Source organism: Rhinoraja longicauda, chromosome 7 (assembly GCF_053455715.1).
Source record: "Rhinoraja longicauda isolate Sanriku21f chromosome 7, sRhiLon1.1, whole genome shotgun sequence".
In the NCBI taxonomy this organism is placed as follows: Eukaryota; Metazoa; Chordata; class Chondrichthyes; order Rajiformes; family Arhynchobatidae; genus Rhinoraja; species Rhinoraja longicauda.
Window position 1 is genome coordinate 1,849,310 of NC_135959.1, and position 22,489 is coordinate 1,871,798.

At 49.2% G+C, this 22,489-nt stretch overlaps 1 protein-coding gene across 4 annotated transcripts; it reads left to right on the forward strand.

Annotated features, from left to right (window-relative positions):
• Positions 1-197: 197 nt before the first annotated feature.
• Positions 198-16,165, forward strand: anapc15 (anaphase promoting complex subunit 15). Of its 4 annotated transcripts, none has more exons than XM_078401968.1 (5): positions 198-307; positions 3,466-3,586; positions 8,318-8,377; positions 10,854-10,994; positions 15,581-16,165. In XM_078401968.1, exons 2-5 carry the CDS (start codon positions 3,467-3,469, stop codon positions 15,626-15,628), a joined length of 369 nt encoding a protein of 122 aa, XP_078258094.1. In that variant the 5' UTR covers positions 198-307; position 3,466; the 3' UTR covers positions 15,629-16,165. The 4 variants fall into 4 exon arrangements, with proteins under 4 accessions (XP_078258094.1, XP_078258093.1, XP_078258095.1 ...); XM_078401967.1 differs by having other exon boundaries at positions 205-321; XM_078401969.1 differs by having other exon boundaries at positions 205-321; positions 10,857-10,994.
• Positions 16,166-22,489: the final 6,324 nt, after the last annotated feature.

Below are 22,489 nucleotides of genomic sequence, written 5' to 3' on the forward strand. Positions count from 1 at the left end.
AGGGGGAGGGGCAGGGGAGGGGAGGGGAAGGGGGAGGGGCAGGGGAGGGGGAGGGGAGGGACAAGGGAGGGGGAGGGGAGGGACAAGGGAGGGGGAGGGGGGAGGGGGAGGGGCAGGGGAGGGGCTGGGGCAGGGGAGGGGCAGAGGCAGGGGGAAGGGAAGGGAAGGGGAGGGGGAGAGGGATAGGGGGGGCGGAACCTTGGTGAAGCACCTACGGCGGCGGGGACCGGCGGGCAGCGGACCCACTTCCTGCGCGGGCGACAGGGCGGCTCCGTCCCCTCCAAAGAGGACGCGAGAGAGAGAAACGGTGAGAGAAAAACGGTGAGAGAGAGAGAGAGAAACGGTGAGAGAGGGGGGAGAGAGAGAGAGAGGGGGGAGAGGGAGAGAGAGGGGGGGAGAGGGAGAGAGAGGGGGGGGAGAGAGAGAGAGAAAGAGGGGGGGGAGAGAGGGGGGGAGAGAGGGGGAGAGGGAGAGAAAAAAAGAAGAGAGAGAGCAGGGGGAGAGAGTGTGAGTGTGAGTGAGAGAGAGAGAGAGACAGACAGGGAGTGGGAGAGAGAGAGAGAGGTTCACCAAGGTCCCCCCCTCCCCTCCCTCCCTCCCTCCTCTCCTGGGGACCACAGTCTGTTTATTCACCTTCCTCCCCGTGTTGTCCCCTCTCCCCATCCCGTCTTCTCTCTCTCCCCTCATCCCTCTCCCAGTCCCCTCCCTACACACCCCCCCCCCCCCCCCCATCCCCTCTCTCTTCGTCTCCCCCGTCCCCAACCTTCCCACCGCCCTCCGATTCCCCTCCACTTTCCGCCCCTGGGTTACTGATTGAGAATGATCAGCCATGATCACATTGAATGGTGGTGTGGGCTCAAAGGGCCGAATGGCCTCCTCCTGCACCTGTTGTCTTTGCCCCCCCCCCCCCCCCCCCCCCCCATCAACACTTGATTAGTGCGGGTGTCAGGGGTTATGGGGAGAAGGCAGGAGAATGGGGAGAGATAGATTATCTACGATTGAATGGCGGAGTAGACTTGATGGGCAGAATGGCCTAATTCTACTCCTAGAACTTCTGAACTCTCCCCATGCCCCCCCCCCCCATCCCTCTCCCCATCCCGGTGGAAACCCACACGATCGTAGAGAGAGAACGTACAAACTCCACACAGACAGCGCCCGTGGTCAGGATCGTCCCAGGGGTCTGGCGCTGTCAGGCAGCAGCTCTACCGGCTGCGCCGCCGTGCCGTGCCGCCCATGGTTGGAACGGATCTCGCTGCCGGTGAGGAGGGTGGAAGCAGAGGCTCCCGTTCAATAAGCTCTAGACGGGTCCCCGTTGTGACAGCAGTGAAAGGGGAGAGGGAGCCACCCACCCCAGCCCCGGGCGGCCATCGGGGCGGCCAGCAGTAGGGGAGCGGCCGCAAGGCGCTGATCCACGCTCGTCCTGCCGGCGGCCATCTTCTTTGACCCTCTGTCTGCCGCCGCGCTGCACCACGGGAGGAAGGTCAGGCGCGGGGCACGCTGGGACGGGCGCCGGTCCTCCCGGTGCTGCTGTGCCGATGCCGGGCCCGGCAACCCTCCCCTGTTGTGATGCCATATTAGAGCTCTTAAGGATAGCTAGATAGAGCTCTTAAGGATAGTGGAGTCATGGGGTATGGGGAGAAGACAGGAACGGGGTACTGATTGAGAATGATCAGCCATGATTACATTGAATGGCGGTGCTGGCTCGTAGGGCCGAATGGCCTCCTCCTGCACCTATTGTTTATTAGATCAAAATGGCGATCTCATACATGACCCGTTGGGTTCCCATTGTGACGCCGAACACGGAAGTATTGGATCAAAATAGCGATCTCATCTTGTATATATATATATATATATATATATATATATATATTATATGTGTATATATGTATGTTCTCGAAATACAGACAAAAATGTACACGATAGCGCAACAACGTGAACAAAACTTTATACTGCACACCGTAGGCGAATGGTGAGTAAGGTGGGCCTAATATTGCTGCTCTATCGTGTACCGTTTTGGCTGTATTTCGGGAACGTACATACAAGATGGGAGTTTTAGTAATATATACGAGACCAAGTGTACCCATTGGGCCCGTTCCTCGTAGAGGGGTGACAGGGAAGGGGAGAGGGGGGCACTCACTTCAGCCCCGTGGCGCCAGCGCTGCGGCCAGAGCGAGCCGTCGACCCAAGGCCTGTAGTGATGTAGGACCCTCAACCCCCCTCCACTCTATACACCTTATCCGCCCCCCTCCTCCCCCCCCACTCATCCACTCCATCTCCCCCTACCCCACCTCCAATTCCACCGCCCCTCAGACAATGCCTTGACACTCGTTGGCACGGAGAAATACTGGAAAATGGGATGTTTCGATGGGCCGAAGGGTTTGTTTCCCTATAAAAAGTACACAAATTCCCTTTTTAACTCAGCGGGTCAGGCAGCATCTGTGGAGAACATGGACAGGTGACGTTTCGCGGAGTGCTGGAGTAACTCAGCGGGTCAGGCAGCATCTGTGGAAAACATGGATAGGTAACGTTTCACAGTGCTGGAGTAACTCAGCGGATCAGGCAGCATCTCGAGAACATGGATAGGTGACGTTTCACAGAGTGCTGGAGTAACTCAGCCGGTCAGGCAGCATCTCGAGAACATGGATAGGTGACGTTTCACAGAGTGCTGGAGTAACTCAGCGGGTCAGGCAGCATCTCCGGAGAACATGGATAGGTGACGTTTCACAGAGTGCTGGAGTAACTCTGTTAATGCAGCATTTGTACTTTCAGAGAGTTGAGTTTATTGTCCCGTGTACCGAGGTGCAGTGAAAAGCTTTTGTTGCGTGCTAACCAGTCAGCAGAAAGACTAGACATGATTACAATCGAACCATTCACAGTGTACAGATACATGGTAAGGGAATAATGGTTGGTGCAAGGTAAAGTCCGATTAAAGATAGTTTGAGAGTCTCCAAATGCCAAATGAGATTGATTGTAGTTCAGCACTGCTTTCTGGTCGGTGATAGATGGTTCAGTTGACTGATAACAGCTGGGAACGAACTGTTAAAAGAGATGGGCTTGGAGAGAGCGGATGTGGAGAGGATGTTTCCACTAGTGGGAGAGTCTAGGACCAGAGGTCACAGCCTCAGAATTAAAGGACGTTCCTTTAGGAAGGAGATGAGGAGGAATTTCTTTAGTCAGAGGGTGGTAAATCTGTGGAATTCGTTGCCACAGACGGCTGTTGAGGCCACAAGTCAGTGGATATTTTAAAGGCAGAGATAGATAGATTCTTGATTAGTGCGGGTGTCAGGGGTTATGGGGAGAAGGCAGGAGAATGGGGTTGGGAGGCAGAGATAGATCAGCCGCGATCGAATGGCGGAGTAGACTCGATGGGCTGAATGGACTAATTCTGCTCCTGTCGCTCGTGAGCACAAATCTGGGCTCTCGGCAGGTTTGTGGGTGGTGTTCAATATTTTGTCTTGTGTCCAGGATGTCGATGCTGTTTCCCTCCCTCTTCCCCCGAGTGACGGAATCGCTATGGTTTAACCTGGACCGGCCATGCGTGGATGAAAGTGACCTTCAGCAGCAGGAAAATCAGCACCAGGCCTGGGTCAGTGCCTCCGTCCGCTGGGCAATGGGCAATGGACAATGGGCAATGGACAACGGGCAATGGGCAATGGACAACAGACAATGGGCAATGGACAATAGACGATGGACAATAGGTGCAGGAGTAGGGAATCAAGGGATATGGGGAGGAAAGGTTGAAAGGGACCCGAGGGACATTTTTCCACATAGGGTGGTGGAGTATGTGGAACGAGCTGCCGAGAAAGTGGTACTTTTGGTACTTGGTACTTTATTTGGATGCTTTCAAGAGAGCTAGATAGAGCTCTTAAAGATAGCGGAGTCAGGGGGTATGGGGAGAAGGCAGGAACGGGGTACTGATTGTGGATGATCAGCCATGATCACATTGAATGGTGGTGCTGGCTCAAAGGGCCGAATGGCCTACTCCTGCACTATTGTCTACTGTCTATTTGCCAAATGTAACGAGGTACAGTGAAATTCATGTTTGTACACAGTTCAGTACAAGTATCACTACATAAACAATTAGATACCTCTTAGATTAGCATCTCAGGTACCGTACTGATTAGCAGTAGTACACTGAGACAGCATACACAGTCAGACACGAGAAGCTGGAGTAACTCAGCGGGACAGGCGGCATCTCTGGAGAGAAGGAATGGGTGGTGTTTTGGGTCGAGACCCGACTCGTCATGGGAAAGAGAAACGAGAGATAGAGACGGTGATGTGGAGAGATAAAGAACAATGAATGAAAGATATGCAAAAAAGTAACGATGATAAAGGCAGGCCGTTGTCGGCTGTTTTGTTGGGTGAGAACGAGAAGCTGGTGCGACTTGGGTGGGGGAGGGTGGAGAGAGAGGGAATGCCGGGGCTACCTGAAGTGAGAAATATCAATATTCATACCACTGGGGTGTCCTTCCTACAGTGTACAGAGTCGCCAGTTTGGTGCCATTTTCAAGTCTCAGTTGTTGTAACTGCAGGGATCTTGATCTGACCATGAAGGCTATGAGAGAGACAGGTACAAATACGTATGAAATACATTACATTGTTTGATGGACAAGAAAGGTTCAGCAGCATCTGTGGAGAACATGGATAGGTCACGTTTCACAGAATGCTGGAGTAACTCAGCGGGTCAGGCTGCATCTGTGGAGAACATGGATAGGTGACGTTTCACAAAGTGCTGGAGTAACTCAGCGGGTCAGGCAGCATCTCTGGAGAACATGGATAGGTGACGTTTTGGGTAAAGATTCTTCTTCAGACCAGCCACCAACATCTGCAGATTGAAAGTTCAGAGGGAAATGGGCCAAATGCAGGCAAATGGGATCAGCTTCGATGGGACATTTTAGTCAGCGTGGACAGGTTGGGCTGAAGGGCCTGTTTTCATGGTGAGACCGCACCTGGAGTACTGTGTGCAGTTTTGGTCTCCTCATTTGAGGAAGGACATTATTGCTATTGAGGGAGTGCAGTGTAGGTTCACCAGGTTAATTCCCGGGATGGTGGGACTGACATATGATGAAAGACGTATAGAAAAGACAGACAGGTGGGCAGAGGGGGTGGGGTTGCTCTGCTGGTAATGAATGATATTCATTCCCTTGCAAGGGGTGACATAGAATCAGGAGATGTTGAATCAGTATGGATAGAAATGAGGAATTGTAAGGGTAAAAAGACCCTAATGGGAGTTATCTATAGGCCCCCAAACAGTAGCCTCGACATAGGGTGCAAGTTGAATCAGGAGATAAAATTGGCGTGTCACAAATGTAATGCTACGGTGGTTATGGGAGATTTCAACATGCAGGTAGACTGGGAAAATCAGGTTGGAAATGGACCCCAGGAAAGAGAGTTTGTAGAGTGCCTTCGAGATGGATTCTTAGAACAGCTTGTACTGGAGCCTACCAGGGAGAAGGCAATTCTGGATTTAGTGTTGTGTAATGATCCTGATCTGATAAGGGGACTAGAGGTAAAAGAGCCATTAGGAGGCAGTGATCACAACATGATAAGTTTTACTCTGCAAATGGAAAGGCAGAAGGGAAAATCGGAAGTGTCGGTATTACAGTATAGCAAAGGGGATTACAGAGGCATGAGGCGGGAGCTGGCCAAAATTGACTGGAAGGAGGCCCTAGCAGGGAAGACGGTAGAACAGCAATGGCAGGTATTCCTGGGAATAATGCAGAGGTTGCAGGATCAATTTATCCCAAAGAGGCGGAAAGACTCTAAGGGGAATAAGAGACACCTGTGGCTGACAAGGGAAGTCAAGGACAGCATAAAAATTAAGGAGAGGAAGTATAACATAGCAAAGAAGAGTGGGAAGACAGAGGATTGGGACTCTTTTAAAGAGCAACAAAAGTTAACTAAAAAGGCAATACGGGGAGAAAAGATGAGGTACGAGGGTAAACTAGCCAATAATATAAAGGAGGATAGCAAAAGTTTTTTTAGGTACGTGAAGAGGAAAAAAATAGTCAAGGCAAATGTGGGTCCCTTGAAGACAGAAGCAGGGGAATTTATTATGGGGAACAAAGAAATGGCAGACGAGTTAAACCGTTACTTTGGATCTGTGTTTACTGAGGAGGATACACACAATCTCCCAAATGTTCTAGGGGCCGGAGAACCTAGGGTGATGGAGGAACTGAAGGAAATCCACATTAGGCAGGAAATGGTTTTGGGTAGACTGATGGGACTGAAGGCTGATAAATCCCCAGGGCCTGATGGTCTCCATCCCAGGGTACTTAAGGAGGTGGCTCTAGAAATAGTGGAAGCATTGGAGATCATTTTTCAATGTTCTATAGATTCAGGATCAGTTCCTGTGGATTGGAGGATAGCAAATGTTATCCCACTTTTTAAGAAAGGAGGGAGAGAGAAAACGGGTAATTATAGACCAGTTAGTCTGACATCAGTGGTGGGGAAGATGCTGGAGTCAATTATAAAAGACGAAATTGCTGAGCATTTGGATAGCAGTAACAGGATCATTCCGAGTCAGCATGGATTTACGAAGGGGAAATCATGCTTGACAAATCTACTGGAATTTTTTGAGGATGTAACTAGGAAAATTGACAGGGGAGAGTCAGTGGATGTGGTGTACCTCGACTTTCAGAAAGCCTTCGACAAGGTCCTACATAGGAGATTAGTGGGCAAAATTAGAGCACATTGTATTGGGGGTAGGGTACTGACATGGATAGAAAATTGGTTGACAGACAGAAAGCAAAGAGTGGTTATAAATGGGTCCCTTTCGGAATGGCAGGCAGTGACCAGTGGGGTACCGCAAGGTTCGGTGCTGGGACCCCAGCTATTTACGATATACATTAATGACTTAGATGAAGGGATTAAAAGTACCATTAGCAAATTTGCAGATGATACTAAGCTGGGGGGTAATGTGAATTGTGAGGAAGATGCAATAAGGCTGCAGGGTGACTTGGACAGGTTGTGTGAGTGGGCGGATACATGGCAGATGCAGTTTAATGTAGATAAGTGTGAGGTTATTCACTTTGGAAGTAAGAATAGAAAGGCAGATTATTATCTGAATGGTGTCAAGTTAGGAAGAGGGGATGTTCAACGAGATCTGGGTGTCCTAGTGCATCAGTCACTGAAAGGAAGCATGCAGGTACAGCAGGCAATGAAGAAAGCCAATGGAATGTTGGCCTTCGTAACAAGAGGAGTTGAGTATAGGAGCAAAGAGGTCCTTCTACAGTTGTACCGGGCCCTGGTGAGACCGCACCTGGAGTACTGTGTGCAGTTTTGGTCTCCAAATTTGAGGAAGGATATTCTTGCTATTGAGGGCGTGCAGCGTAGGTTCACTAAGTTGATTCCCGGAATGGCGGGACTGTCGTATGTTGAAAGGCTGGAGCAATTAGGCTTGTATACACTGGAATTTAGAAGGATGAGGAGGGATCTTATTGAAACGTATAAGATAATTAGGGGATTGGACACATTAGAGGCAGGAAACATGTTCCCAATGTTGGGGGAGACCAGAACAAGGGGCCACAGTTTAAGAATAAGGGGTAGGCCATTTAGAACGGAGATGAGGAAGAACTTTTTCAGTCAGAGAGTGGTGAAGGTGTGGAATTCTCTGCCTCAGAAGGCAGTGGAGGCCAGTTCGTTGGATGCTTTCAAGAGAGATCTGGATAGAGCTCTTAAGGATAGCGGAGTGAGGGGGTATGGGGAGAAGGCAGGAACGGGGTACTGATTGAGAGTGATCAGCCATGATCGCATTGAATGGCGGTGCTGGCTCGAAGGGCTGAATGGCCTACTCCTGCACCTATTGTCTATTGTCTATTGACTGGGTCGACTGGGCTTGTATTCACTGGAATTTAGAAAAATGAGAGGGGATCTTATAGAAACATATAAAATTCTTAAAGGATTGGACAGGCTAGATGCAGGAAAAAATGTTCCCCATGTTGGGAGAGTCCAGAACCAGGGGTCACAGTTTAAGAATAAGGGGTAGGCCATTTAGGACTGAGGTGAGGAAAAATTTCTTCACCCAGAGAGTTGTGAATCTGTGGAATTCTCTGCCACAGAAGGCAGTGGAGGCCAATTTACTGGATGTTTTCAACAGAGAGTTAGGTTTAGCTCTTAGGGCTAACTGAATCAAGGGATATGGGGAGAAAGCAGGAAAGGGGTACTGATTTTAGATGATCAGCCATGATCATATTGATTGGCGGTGCTGGCTCGAAGGGCCGAATGGGCTATTCCTGCACCTAGTTTTCTCTGTATGCAGTATGACTCCATGACTCAGCCTCCTGAATTTTTCTTTCTCTCTACCGTTGCCTTCCAGTTGCAGAGTATTGCTGAAAAGAACACCTCCTTGGTGCCCATTGGGAAGCCGGCGTCTGAGGTGAGTGAGTGTCTGACTGGATCCTTCCACTACACTTCCACTGGGGTTGCCAACTTCCTCACTCCCAAATACGGGACAAGGTGACGTCACTGCCCCGCGTGACCTCATCTAGCCAGTGGCCACGTGCTTCCGGGCCCACACTGTCCGGGCCCACACTGTCCGGGCCCACACTGTCCGGGCCCACACTGTCCGGGCCCACACTGTCCGGGCCCACACTGTCCGGGCCCACACTGTCCGGGCCCACACTGTCCAGGCCCACAGTGTCCGGGCCCACAGGTCTAATACAGGACAAGGGCGGTCCTGTACGGGACAAATCAATTTAGCCCAAACCACGGGATGTCCCGGCTAATACGGGACAGTTGGCAACCCCAACTTCCACCCATTTCCCTCCCTCCGGCTTTATATTTCACTCCTCTCCTTATTTGAAAACAACCCAAGTCTGTCCAACCTCTTCCTGTAGCTAACACCCTGTAATCCAGGCAGCGTTCTGGTTAACCTCCTCTGCCCCCTTTACAAAGCCTCCACACCCTTCCTGTAATGGGGGCGACCAGAACTGAACGCAATGCTCCTAATGCTGCCCGACCAAAGGCTTTAGGTTTAGAGATACAGAGATACAGCGCGGAAACAGGCCCTTCGGCCCACCGGGTCCACGCCGACCAGCGATCCCCGCACATTAACACTATCCTGCACCCACTAGGGACAATTTTTAAAAAACATTTACCTAGTCAATTAACCTACAAACCTGCACGTCTTTGGAGTGTGGGAGGAAACCGAAGATCTCGGAGAAAACCCACGCAGGTCACGGGGAGAACGTGCAAACTCCATGCAGACAGCACCCGTAGTCGGGATTGAACCCCGGGTCTCCGGCGTTGCATTCACTGTAAGGCGGCAACTCTACCGCTGCACCACCGTGATTTTCTCTGTACCTTTCCAAAGCCTCCACATCCTGTGATGGGGGCGACCAGAACTGCACGCAATACTCCAAATGCTGCCTGACCAAAGTCCTATAAAGCTACATCATGACTCCCTGACGCTTCCACAAGGCCCCGGTGAATGAAGAAGGCAAGTGTATCCTATGCCTTCTTGACCACTCTATCTACTTGTGCTGCCATTTTCACAGAGATATAGACTTGCCCCTGTACATTAAGAGTGATAAAGGTCATAGAGTGATATTTCAAAGAAACAGGCCCTTTGGCCCAGCTTATCCATGCTGACCAAGACGTCCCTTTTGCCCACGTTTGGCCCATATCCCTCCAAACCTGTCCTATCCATGTATCTAAGTTTCTTAAACGATCAGATAGTCCCAGCCTCAACTACCTCCTCTGGAAGCTCGTTCCATTCACCCACCTCCCTCTGTGTGAAAAAATTACTCCTCTGATTCCTATTAAATCTTTTCCCCTTCACCTTGAACCTACGTCCTCTGGTCCTCGATTCCCCTACTCTGGGTAAGAGACTCTGTGCGTCTACCCGATCTATTCCTCTCTTGATTTTGTACATCTCTATAAGATCTCCCCTCATCCTCCTACGCTCCATGGAATAGAGACCCAGCCTGCTCAACCTCTCCCTGTAGCTCACACCCTCTAGTCCTGGCAACATCCTTGTCAATCTTTCCTGAACCCTTTCAAGCTTGACAATATCTTTCCTGCAACACGGAGCCCAGAACTGAACACAATACAGATGCTCCTCGGCTTACGATGCTTTGACTTACGATATTTCGGCTTTACGTAGTTGCAAAAGCGATGCACGTTCAGTAGAAACCGCACTTCGAAGTTTGAATGTTGATCTATTGCCGGGCTTTTCCCGGACTCGCACACCTGTCCGCTGCTCAGAATGTCCGCGTCTCACGCGGTACGATACTCTCCCGTGATGCTGGGCAACAGCAGCCAGCCACAGCTCCCAGGCAGCCACGATTTTGGGAACTGCCAAGGCTGTGATGTTGGGTAGGTTAGGTGGCTGTGATGTTGGGTAGTTTAGGTGGCTATGATGTTGGGTAGGTTAGGTGTATTAAATGCATTTTTGACTTACGACATTTTCGATTTACGATGGGTTTATTGGGACGTAACCCCATCGTAAGTTGAGGAACATCTGTATTCTAATTGTTTTCTGGTCACGGTGGCGCGGCGGTAGAGTTGCTGCCTTACAGCGAATGCAGCGCCGGAGACCCGGGTTCCATCCCGACTATGGGCGCTGTCTGTACGAAGTTTGCACGTTCTCTCCGTGACCTGTGTGTGTTTTCTCCGAGATCTTCAGTTTCCTCCCACACTCCAAAGACGTGCAGGTTTGTAGGTTAATTGGCTTGGTAAATGTAAAACATTGTCCCTAGTGGGTGTAGGATAGTGTTAGTGTGCGGGGATCGCTGGGCGGCGCGGACCCGGTGGGCTGAAAGGGCCTGTTTCCGCGCTGTATCTCTAAACTAAAACTAAACTAGACCGCTCCTCTGCGCTGCGGTCTAACGGTGTGTCGGTCTTGCCCACAGCAGAATTACGACGACGAGGAGGAGGAGGATGATGAGGACGATGAAGACAGTGAGGAGGACTCAGAGGAGGATGAGGACATGCAGGACATGGACGAGATGAACGACTACAACGAGTCCCCGGACGATGGAGAGATAAACGAGGTGGGTGGAGGAACGAGGCCCACACTGGGTCGGTGGAGACCCGCACCACCTGCCCCCCCCACGCTGGCAATCTAGATACTCTCGTTTGTTTGTTTGTTTGTTTGTTCCTGAACTACAGCCAAAACGGTGCACGATAGCGCGACAATGTCAGGCCCACCTTACTCACCGTCGTCCCTTTGGTGCCAATGGAAGAAGTTTCATTGAAATCGGTGTTATATTTTTTAAGTTATTCACATTTTAAAGTTTAAATGTATCTCCTGGGGAGGGAGGGGGGAGGAGGGAGGATAAGGGGAGTTGAGGAGGGGGGAGGGGAGGGGGTGGAGGGAGGGGGAGGGAGGAGTGGAAGAGGGGAAGAGGGGAGGGGGGAGATGAGGGGAGGGGGAGAGGCGAAGGGGAGGGGGAGAGGCGAAGGGGAGGGGGGAAAGAAGAGGGGGAGGGGGAGGGGGGTGGGGAGGGTATTGCGCCAATGCAGGAGAGATTTGGGCCCCTATGGGTCCACTTGGTCTAGTCTCATATAAGAGTCAATAGACAATAGGTGCAGGAGGAGGCCATTCGGCCCTTCGAGCCAGCACCGCCATTCACTGTGATCATTGGCTGATCATTCTCAATCAGTAACCCATTCCTGCCTTCTCCCCATACCCCCTGACTCCGCTATCTTTAAGAGCCCTTTCTAACTCTCTCGAAAGCATCCATAGAATTGGCCTCCACTGCCTTCTGTGGCAGAGAATTCCACAGATTCACGACTCTCTGTGTGAGAAGGTTTTTCCTCATCTCCGTTCTAAATGGTCTTATTCTTAAACTGTGGCCCCTGGTTCTGGACTCCCCCAACATCGGGAACATGTTTCCTGCCTCTAGGTGTCCAATCCATTAATAATCTTATATGTTTCAATAAGATCCCCTCTCACCCATCTAACTTCCAGTGTATACAAGCCCAGTGTTTTATTGTCATATGTCCCGGATAGAACAATGAAATTCTTACTTGCTGCAGAACAACAGAATATGTAAACATAGTACACTGTAAATAATAATAATAATAATAATAACAGTCTATTGTAGTTCAGAGTTTATTTGAGGTTGTGGTGTTTAACAGCCTGATGGCTGTGGGGAAGAAGCTGTTCCTGAACCTGGACGATACAGTTTTCAAGCTCCTGTACCTTCTTCCCGATGGCAGGGTGGTGCGGGTCTCTGATGATGCCGGCTTCCTTTTTGAGGCACCGACTCCCTACGATGGTGGGGAGGTCAGAGCCGGTGATGGACCGGGCTGTGTTCAGAACTTTCTGCGGTCTTTTCCGCTCCTGGACGTTCAAGTTGCTGAACCAGGCCATGATGCTACCAGTCAATATGCTCTCAATGTGCCCTCTACTGTTCACCTGCCGAAGTTCAAGAGAATCCTCTTTGACGTACCGAATCTCTGTAATATTCTCAGGGAGTGGAGGCATTGATGGGCTTTGTTTATAATTGCATCAGTGCTCCCAAACTGCTGGGAAAAGGGCGGCACAGTGGAGCAGCGGTCGAGCTAGCGCCTTGCAGCCCCAGAGACTGCTTGTTTACAAGAATGATTCCAGGAATGAATGTAGGAGAATAACGGCAGATGCTGGTACAAATCGAAGGTATCACAAAATGCTGGAGTAACTCAGCGGGTCAGGCGGCATCTAGGAGAGAGGGATTGGGTGACGTTTCGGGTCGAGATCCTTCTTCAGACTGATGCTAGGATAGAGGGAGTTGGGGGAGTCCAAAATCAGGGGCCACAGTTTAAGAATAAGGGGTAGGCCATTTAGAACAGAGATGAGAAAAAACTTTTTCAGTCAGAGAGTTGTGAATCTGTGGAATTCTCTGCCTCAGAAGAACATTTCGGGTCGAGCCCCTTCTTCAGACTGATGAACAATAGACAATAGGTGCAGGAGGAGGCCATTCGGCCCTTCGAGCCAGCACCACCATTCAATGTGATCATGGCTGATCATTCTCAATCAGTACCCCATTCCTGCCTTCTCCCCATACACCCTGACTCCGCTATCCTTAAGAGCTCTATCTATCTCTCTCTTGAATGCATTCAGAGAATTGGCCTCCACTGCCTTCTGAGGCAGAGAATTCCACAGATTCACAACTCTCTGACTGAAAAAGGTTTTCCTCATCTCCATTCTAAATGGCCTGCCCCTTATTCTTAAACTGTGGCTCCGGTTCTGGACTCCCCCAACTCCCTCTATCCTAGCATCAGTCTGAAGAAGGGTCTCGACCCGAAACGTCACCCATTCCCTCTCTCCTAGATGCTGCCTGACCTGCTGTTACTCCAGCATTTTGTGATACCAGGAATAAGTGGCTTAGCAGATCATGGGCATTTGTCAGCACTGGGCCTGTACTCGCTGGAGTTTAGAAGGTTGAGGGGGAACCTCATTGAAACGTACAGAATAATGACCAGAGGACATAGGCTCAAGGTGAAGGGGAAAAGATTTAATAGGGAATCCGAGGGGTAATTTTTCCACACAGAGGGTGGTGGGTGTATGGAACGAGCTGCCAGAGGAGGTAGTTGAGGCTGGGACTATCCCATCGTTTAAGAAACAGTTGGACAGGTACATGGATAGGACAGGTTTGGAGGGTTATGGACCAAGCGCAGGCAAGTGGGACTAGTGTAGCTAGGACATTGTTGGCCGGTGTGGGCGAGTTGGGCCGAAGGGCCTGTTTCCACACTGTATCACTCTATGACACTAATGAAAGGCCTGGATAGATTGGATGTGGAGAGGATGTTTCCACTAGTGGGAGAGTCTAGGACCAGAGGTCACAGCCTCAGAATTAAAGGGCGCTCTTTTAGAAATGAGGTGAGGAGGAACGTCTTTAGTCAGAAGGTGGTGAATCTGTGGAACTCATTGCCACAGAGTGCTGTGGAGGCCAAGTCAGTGGATATTTTTAAGGCAGAGATAGACAAATTCTTGATTAGATAGACAAATTATTTTCTTTTTATCTTTAAAAAAATATATATATATGTTCTGTTTTAACCTTTTATCTATAATTACGTCGAGACTGGGAGGTCTATACCCTATATGTATTTTGAAACTGGATTTATATTAAGGCCACATTTGTTGTTAATGTAATCCTGATCCCTATGTATCAATATCACTGTTATGCTTATCATTTTTTGAAATTTAATTAAAAGATTTGAAAAGAAAGAAAGAACAATTAAGAATAAAGCATAAAACATTAAAACATTAAGAATACAGCATTACAGTTTAAACATGGAGGGACTGTCATATGAGGAAAGATTGGAAAGACTGGGCTTGTATTCACTGGAGTTTAGAAGGATGAGAGGGGATCTTGTAGAGACGTATAAAATTGTAAATGTACTAGACAAGCTAGATGCAGGACAAATGTTCCCAATGTTGGGGGAGTCCAGAACCAGGGGCCACAGTCTTAAGAATAAAGGGGAGGCCATTTAAAACTGAGGTGAGAAGAAAAATTTTCACCCAGAGAGTTGTGAATTTGTGGAATTCTAGAAACATAGAAAATAGGTGCAGGAGGAGGCCATTCGGCCCTTCGAGCCAGCACCACCATTCATTGTGATCATGGCTGATCATCTACAATCAGTAACCCGTGCCTGCCTTCTCCCCATATCCCTGCCATATCCCAGAATTCTCTGCCACAGAGGGCAGTGGAGGCCAATTCAGTGGATGAATTTAAAAGAGAGTTAGATAGAGCTCTAGTGGCTAGTGGAATCAAGGGATATGGGGAGAAGGCAGGCACGGGTTAGTGATTGTGGATGATCAGCCATGATCACAATGAATGGCGGTGCTTGCTCGAAGGGCAGAATGGCCTCCTCCTGCACCTATTTTCTATGTTTCTATGTGAGCAAAATAAACCAGAGCAAAAAGAGGCTACGGACTTTTGGTTGTTGAGTAGAGCTACTACTCGTGGAAAAAAAGTAGTTTTTATGTGCGGCTGTGGCAGCTTTGGGTCGAGACCCTTCCCTGCGTGTCTACCATTGACCCATTGTTGTATAAGAAAATAAACTGCAGATGCTGGTACAAATCGAAGGTATTTATTCACAAAATGCTGGAGTAACTCAGCAGGTCAGGCAGCATCTCGGGAGAGAAGGAATGGGTGACGTTTCGGGTCGAGACCCTTCTTCAGACTGATGTCAGGGGGGGCGGGACAAAGGAAGGATATAGGTGGAGACAGGAAGATAGAGGGAGATCTGGGAAGGAGGAGGGGAAGAGAGGGACAGAGGAACTATCTAAAGTTGGAGAAGTCGATGTTCACACCACTGGGCTGCAAGCTGCCCAGGCGAAATATGAGGTGCTGTTCCTCCAATTTGCGGTGGGCCTCACTATGGCACTGGAGGAGGCCCATGACAGAAAGGTCAGACTGGGAATGGGAGGTTGAGTTGAAGTGCTCGGCCACCGGGAGATCAGGTTGGCCAACGCGGACCGAGCGCAGGTGTTGAGCGAAGCGATCGCCGAGCCTGCTTTTGGTTTCGCCGATGTAAATAAGTTGACATCTGGAGCAGCGGATGCAATAGATGAGGTTGGAGGTGGTGCAGGTGAACCTCTGTCTCACCTGGAAAGACTGTTCACCTGTTGACCCATTGGTGCTCGCAGATCGACATGGAGGGTGCGGAACAAGACCAGGACCAGTGGATGATCTGACCGACCCCTAGATCGTGGCGGCGGCAGCTGCAAGCAACGTGAAGGACCCCGATCTCAGCGCGGGCTCTCCCCCCCTCCCTCCCCCCCCCCCCACCTCGGATAACGGTGAGGACGTCCGCGCGTCGGGTTCAACGCTCCCCCCCCTTCTCCAACGCCGCTCTTCGTCGAGGCGACCGAACGCTGAGCGCGTTCACCCGACGACATTCCTTGTCACGGGACGGTGGAGGGGGGGTGGCTCGGCCCCTCACCAGCATTGCCGCGGGCAGGAACAGACCCCCTCTGGCCCAGAGCACCCGTTCCAATAAAGAATCTTTCAACTTCACTTGTGGTCTTGTTGAATCGACGTTAAAGGTCCGTCCGCGCGTTCAAGGCCACAACCCGCATTAGCCGCCTTCAGAATGAAACAATATCTTGTCACTCACCCAGGCGGGACTGGGGGAGCAACCCTGAGTGTGGCCATATGCTCGCTGTCCCTCGTGGCCCCACACAAAGGTCCGATCCAAAGCCCTGCTTATTTATACTGGGGGTGGTGGTGGTGGTGGTGGGTGGGGGTGGGGTCACATACCACTTTCATCATCAGCACCCTGGAAACAAAGCCCCTGATGTCAGGACATGCTCGGACCACCCCTACGTGCCCCACTGCATTTACGCTCTTAAATCTTTCAGCGCTGAAATTCTTTGCATATCTTTCATTCATTGTTCTTTATCTCTCCACATCACCGTCATTTCCCTCATCCCTAACCATGGGCGGTCACGGTGGTGCAGCGGTAGAGTTGCCGCCTTACAGTTTTCGCTGCAGTGCCGGAGACCCAGGTTCCATCCCGACCATGGGCGCTGTCTGTACGGAGTTTGTACGTTCTCCCCGTGACCTGCGTGGGTTTTCTCCGAGATCTTCGGTTTCCTCCACACTCCAAAGACGTGCAGGTTTGTAGGTTAATTGGCCTGGGTTTGTATACTCGGTATAAGTGTAAAATGTCCCTAGTGTGTGTAGGATAGTGTTAGTGTGCGGGGATTGCTGGTCGGCGCGGACTCGGTGGGTCGAAAGGCCTGTTTCCGCGTTGTATCTCTAAACAAAACTAAACAGTCTGAAGAAGGGTCTCAACCTGATACATTACCCATTCCTTCTCTCCAGAGATGCTGCCCGTCCCGCTTAGTTACTCAAGGTTTTTGTGTCTACCTTAGATAGAGTAGTAAACTCGGTATACGATATGCCTGCCTTCACCCGTCTGGTCACTATGCAGTCAAAAGAGAGAGCTTAGAGAGTTTTAATGTCGTATAGAAAAACAGAAACATAGAAAATATGTGCAGGAGGAGGCCATTCGGCCCTTCGAGCCAGCACCGCCATTCATTGTGATCATGGCTGATCATTCACAATCAGTAACCCGTGCCTGCCTTCTCCCCATATCCCTTGATTCCACTAGCCCCTAGAGCTCTATCTAACTCTCTTTTAAATTCATCCAGTGAATTGGCCTCCACTGCCTTCTGTGGCAGAGAATTCCACAAATTTACAACTCTCCGGTTGAAAAAGTTTTTTCTCACCTCAGTTTTAAATGACCTTCCCTTTATTCTTAGACTGTGTGTGGCTCCTGGTTCTGGACTCCCCCAACATTGGGAACATTTTTCCTGCATCTAGCTTGTCCAGTCCTTTCATAATTTTATACGTCTCTATAAGATCCCCTCTCATCCTTCTAAACTCCAGTGAATGCAAGCCCAGACTTTCCAATCTCTCCTCATATGACAGTCCCGCCATCCCGGGGATTAACCTGGTAAACCTACGCTGCACTGCCTCAATAGCAAGGATGCCCTTCCTCAAATTAGGAGACCAAAACTGCACACAATACTCCAAGATGTGGTCTCATCAGGGCCCTGTACAACTGCATGTACCGAAATGTACATTGTTGAGACGGGAAGTCACACTGCAGCTTTACAGGACTTTGGTCGGGCACCATTTGGAGCATTGCGTGCAGTTCTGGTCGCCCCCATTACAGGAAGGATGTGGAGAAGGTGCAGAGGAGGTTTGCCAGAACGATGTGCAGATCAGAGAGTCGTAGCTACAATGAGAGGTTGACATAAAGCTACGTTTAAAGCTACAATGAGAGGTTGACATAAAGTTCATGAAATTAGGGGAGGCATAGAGAAGGATATGATGGTGAAAACCTTTTCTCCAGGGTGTCAATGTCAAAGACTACATCATCGTCTGGACTCCCCCAACATTGGGAACATTTTTTCTGGACAAGCTAGATGCAGGACAAATGTTCCCAATGTTGGGCGAGTCCAGAACCAGGGGCCACAGTCTACGAAAAAAGGGGAGGCCATTTAAAACTGAGGTGAGAAAAAACTTTTTCACCCAGAGAGTTGTGAATTTGTGGAATTCTCTGCCACAGAGGGCAGTGGAGGCCGATACACATGATGGATTTAAAAGAGAGTTAGATAGAACTCTTGAAGCTAGTGGAATCAAGGGATTTGGGGAGAAGGCAGGCACAGGTTACTGATTGTGGATGATCAGCCATGATCACAATAAATGGCGGTGCTGGCTCGAAGGGCCAAATAGCCTCATCCTGCACCTATTTTCTTTGTCTATGTCAAAGACTAGAGGGCACAGCTTTAAGGTGAGAGGGGCAAAGTTTAAAGGAGATGTGAGGGGCAAGTGTTTCACACAGAGCGGGGTGGGGGCCTGGAACGCGCTGCTAGGGGTGGGGGTGGAGGCAGATACGATTGTGGTGTTTAAGAGGCTTTTGGACAGGGGCGTGGATACGCAGGGAACAGAGGGATATGGGTCACGTGCAGGGCACAGTTGATTACAGCAGGGGTCACTGTTTAACAATAAGGGGTAGGCCATTTAGGACTGGGATGAGGAAAAACATTTTTACCCAGTGTTGTGAATCTGTGGAATTCTCTGCCACAGAAGGCAGTGGAGGCCAATTCACTGGATGTTTTCTGCTTCCTAATCACATTTTCCTGCCTTCTCCCTATAACCCTTGACACCCGTTCTAATTGAGAATTTGTCTCTCTCTGCCTTAAAAATATCCACTGACTTGGCCTCCACAGCCCTCTGTGGCAATGATTTCCACACATTAACTACCCTCTGACTAAACAAATTCCTCCTCACCTCCTCTCTAAAAGAGTGCCCTTTAATTCTGAGGCTGTGCCCTCTGGTTCTACACTCTCCCACCAGTGGAAACATCCTCTCCGCATCCACTCTATCCAGGCCTTTCACTATTCTGTACGTTTCAATGAGGTCCCCCCTCATCCTTCTAAACTCCAGCGAGTACAAGCCCGGTGCAGTTTACGGATACGGCGTAGACACAGGCCCTCAGGCCCACCGAGTCCGCATTGACCGGCGATCCCTAAACATTAACACCATCCTACACACACTGGGGACAATTTTTAAATGAATACCAGGCCAATTAACCTACAAAGCTGTACGTCTTTGGAGTGCGGGAGGAAACCGAAGTTGTCTGAGAAAACTTGTGCAGGTCACTGAAAGAACGTACAAACTCTGCACAGACAGCGCCTGTAGCCAAGATCGAACCTGGGTCTCTGGCGCTGTAAGGCAGCAGTTCTACCACCGTGCCACCGAATTCCTCCAGTACTTTGTGTTTTGGCTAAGATTCCAGCACCTCCAGTTCCTGGTGGTAGAGTTGCTCCCATTGCAGAATCAAGGGATATGGAACGGGGTACTGATTTGGGATGATCAGCCATGATCGTATTGAACGGCGGTGCTGGCTCGAAGGGCTGAATAGCCTCCTCCTGCAACTATTTTCTATGTTTCTATTAGTCGGGGTCCTCTGTTTCAAGTCAGTAAGAACGTTTAGGGAAAGTCCAGAATACATCCCATCCAAAATAATCAACATTTAGTTCCACATTGGGTGGAAACTGAGTCAGATATTGGGCAATGTTGGCGCCCAGTTGGGTCACTGCACTTTCTAAAGTGAACAGATTTCCTCAGACAAGCCGTGCAATCAGAGCAGAGACAGGAAGTCAGACTGAATCACAAGATCATAAGAGATAGGAGCAGAATTAGGCCATTCGGCCCATCGAGTCCACTCCGCCATTCAATCATGGCTGATCTATCTCTCCCTCCTAACCCCATTCTCCTGCCTTCTCCCCATAACCTCTGTCACCCGCACTAATGAAGAATCTATCTATCTCTGCCTTAAATATATCCACTTGAGAATCTATGCTATTAGCTGGTATAGTCAATTAGAGATATTATATTTTGTTGTAGTAAAGATGGTTTCTTTTGTTGTTTTAGCTAATATAAAATGGATGCTTATTTTAGTGGAAAGCAGTAAGATGGATGCTTGTGGCAGAAATGTTATCCTTGGGAACAGAATGTGTTTGTCCCTTTACGAGTGATAAGGAGTGTACAGAAGAGATGGGCTATTGTCCTCTCCCACTCTGTCTGACTGCGAGTACTGTGTATTGAAACAGTAAAGCAAGGTCATGCAGCTGCGAGATTGCTCATCTATAGAGATAAGAAAGTTTCTTTCTTAGTAGCAACTCCTTATTTGGGTGCGTGTGAAAGTAGGAAAAGTTTGAATCCACGCTAGGTAAATTGATGCGTTTCTCTAAAAACATGTGACTGATGTATGTAGGTTAAACAGGTATGTAGGTTAATTGGCTGGGTAAATGTAAAAATGTAAAAATTGTCCCTAGTGGGTGTAGGATAGTGTTAATGTACGGGGATCGTTGGGTGGCACGGACTTGGTGGGCCGAAAAGGCCTGTTTCCGGCTGTATATATATGATATGATATGATATGATTATATTAATGGTTTGGTTTTTGAGCATGTGACCTGTATCAATGATTTTGTCTTCTCTGTAACCATGGGAATTGTATTAGATGTGTAATTGGTCCTTGTATTAGATGTGTAATTGGTCCTTGTATTAGATGTGTAATTGGTCCTTGATTTCTTTTTGTCACACCTCTCTTTTTCTGTATAAAAAAGTAAACAATGGTGGAGAAGTTGTTCTTCCCCTCTCCTGACTTGAGCTCTCTTCAGACACTAGTGTTGTGTCTGGAGATCTTCTCGGGAAGAACCCCATGGTGGAATAAATCTGATGTGCTAATCCAGTATCACGTGTGATTATTCAGACTGAAGGTAAAGAATTTGATTTAACACACTGACTTGGCCTGCACAGCCACCTGTGGCAAAGAATTCCACAGATTCACCACCCTCTGACTGAAGAAATTCCTCCTCATCTCCTTCCTAAATGAGGCTAGGCTTGTATACACTGGAATTTAGAAGGATGAGAGGAGATCTTATCGAAACGTATAAGATTATTAATAAGATTATTATGAAGAAGGGTCTCGACCCGAAATGTCATCAGTCTGAAGAAGGGTCTCGACCCAAAACGTCACCCATTCCTTCTCTCCCGAGATGCTGCCCGACCTGCTGAGTTACTCCAGCATTTTGTGAATAAATACCTTTGATTTGTACCAGCATCTGCAGTTATTTTCTTATAGATTCTTAAGGGGTTGGACACGTTAGAGGCAGGAAACATGTTCCCAATGTTGGGGGAAGTCCAGAACAAGGGGCCACAGTTTAAGAATAAGGGGTCGGCCATTTAGGACTGAGATGAGGAAAAGCTTTTTCACCCAGAGAGTTGTGAATCTGAGGAATTCTCTGCCACAGATGGCAGTGGAGGCCAATTCACTGGATGTATTCAAGAGAGTTAGATTTAGCTCTTAAGGCTAATGTATATGGGAGAAAGCAGGAACGGGGGTACTGATTTTGGATGATCAGCCATGATCATATTGAATGGCGGTGCTGGCTCGAAGGGCCGAATGGCCCACTACTGCACCTATTTTTCTATGTTTATATGGAAACGCCCTGCAGAGAGTAGTGCGTTCGGCAGAACGCACCATGGGAACTACACTCGTCCCCCTGCAGGACCTATACATCAGGAGGTGCAGATCCAGAGCAAGCAAGATCATGAGGGACCCCTGCCACCCCAGTAACGGACTGTTCCAGATGCTACGGTCAGGCAAACGCCTCCGCTGTCACGCTGTGAAAACGGAGAGGATGAGACGGAGCTTCTTCCCACAGGCCATCAGGACTGTCAACTTTGATAACCCCAGAGACTAAATTTTTGTCGACACTTTTTGTGCTATGTTTAGTAACTTATTAACTTTATTTATATGCTGTAACTGTAATTATTTTTGTGCACAACCCGCAGGCATTGCCACTTTCATTTCACTGCACATCGAGTATGTGTATGTGACAAATAAATTTGACTTGACTTGACTTGAGGAGGAGGCTATTTGGCCCTTTGAGCCAGCACCGCCATTCATTGTGATCATGGCTGATCATCCAAAATCAGTAGTGTAAGAAAATAACTGCAGACGCTGGTACAAATCGAAGGTATTTATTTCACAAAATGCTGGAGTAACTCAGCGGGTCAGGCAGCATCTCGGGAGAGAAGGAATGGGCGACGTTTCGGGTCGAGACCCTTCTTCAGACTGAGACTGAAATCCAAAATCAGTACCTCGTTCCTGCTTTCTCCCCATATCCCTTAATTCCGTTAGCCCTGAGCTAAATCTAACTCTCTCTTAAATTCATCCAGTGAACATACGTTTCCATGTTTTTCTCCAGCGATGCTACCTGACCCGCTGAGTTTTGTGCCTATCCAGCATTTTGTGCCTATCTTCTGGTATCTTTCAAATGTCTTTGGTCGGTAGCAGCCTCAAGTAGTCTGCTCTGGCAATGATGGGCATGGCATGGGATGTGATCTGGTCTGGTCCCCTGCCCCATCCCCCCTTCCCCATCCCCCCTTCCCCCCTTCCCCCTTCCCCTTCCCCATCCCCCCTTCCCCTTCCCCATCCCCCCTTCCCCTCTCTTCTTCCCCTCCACCCCTTC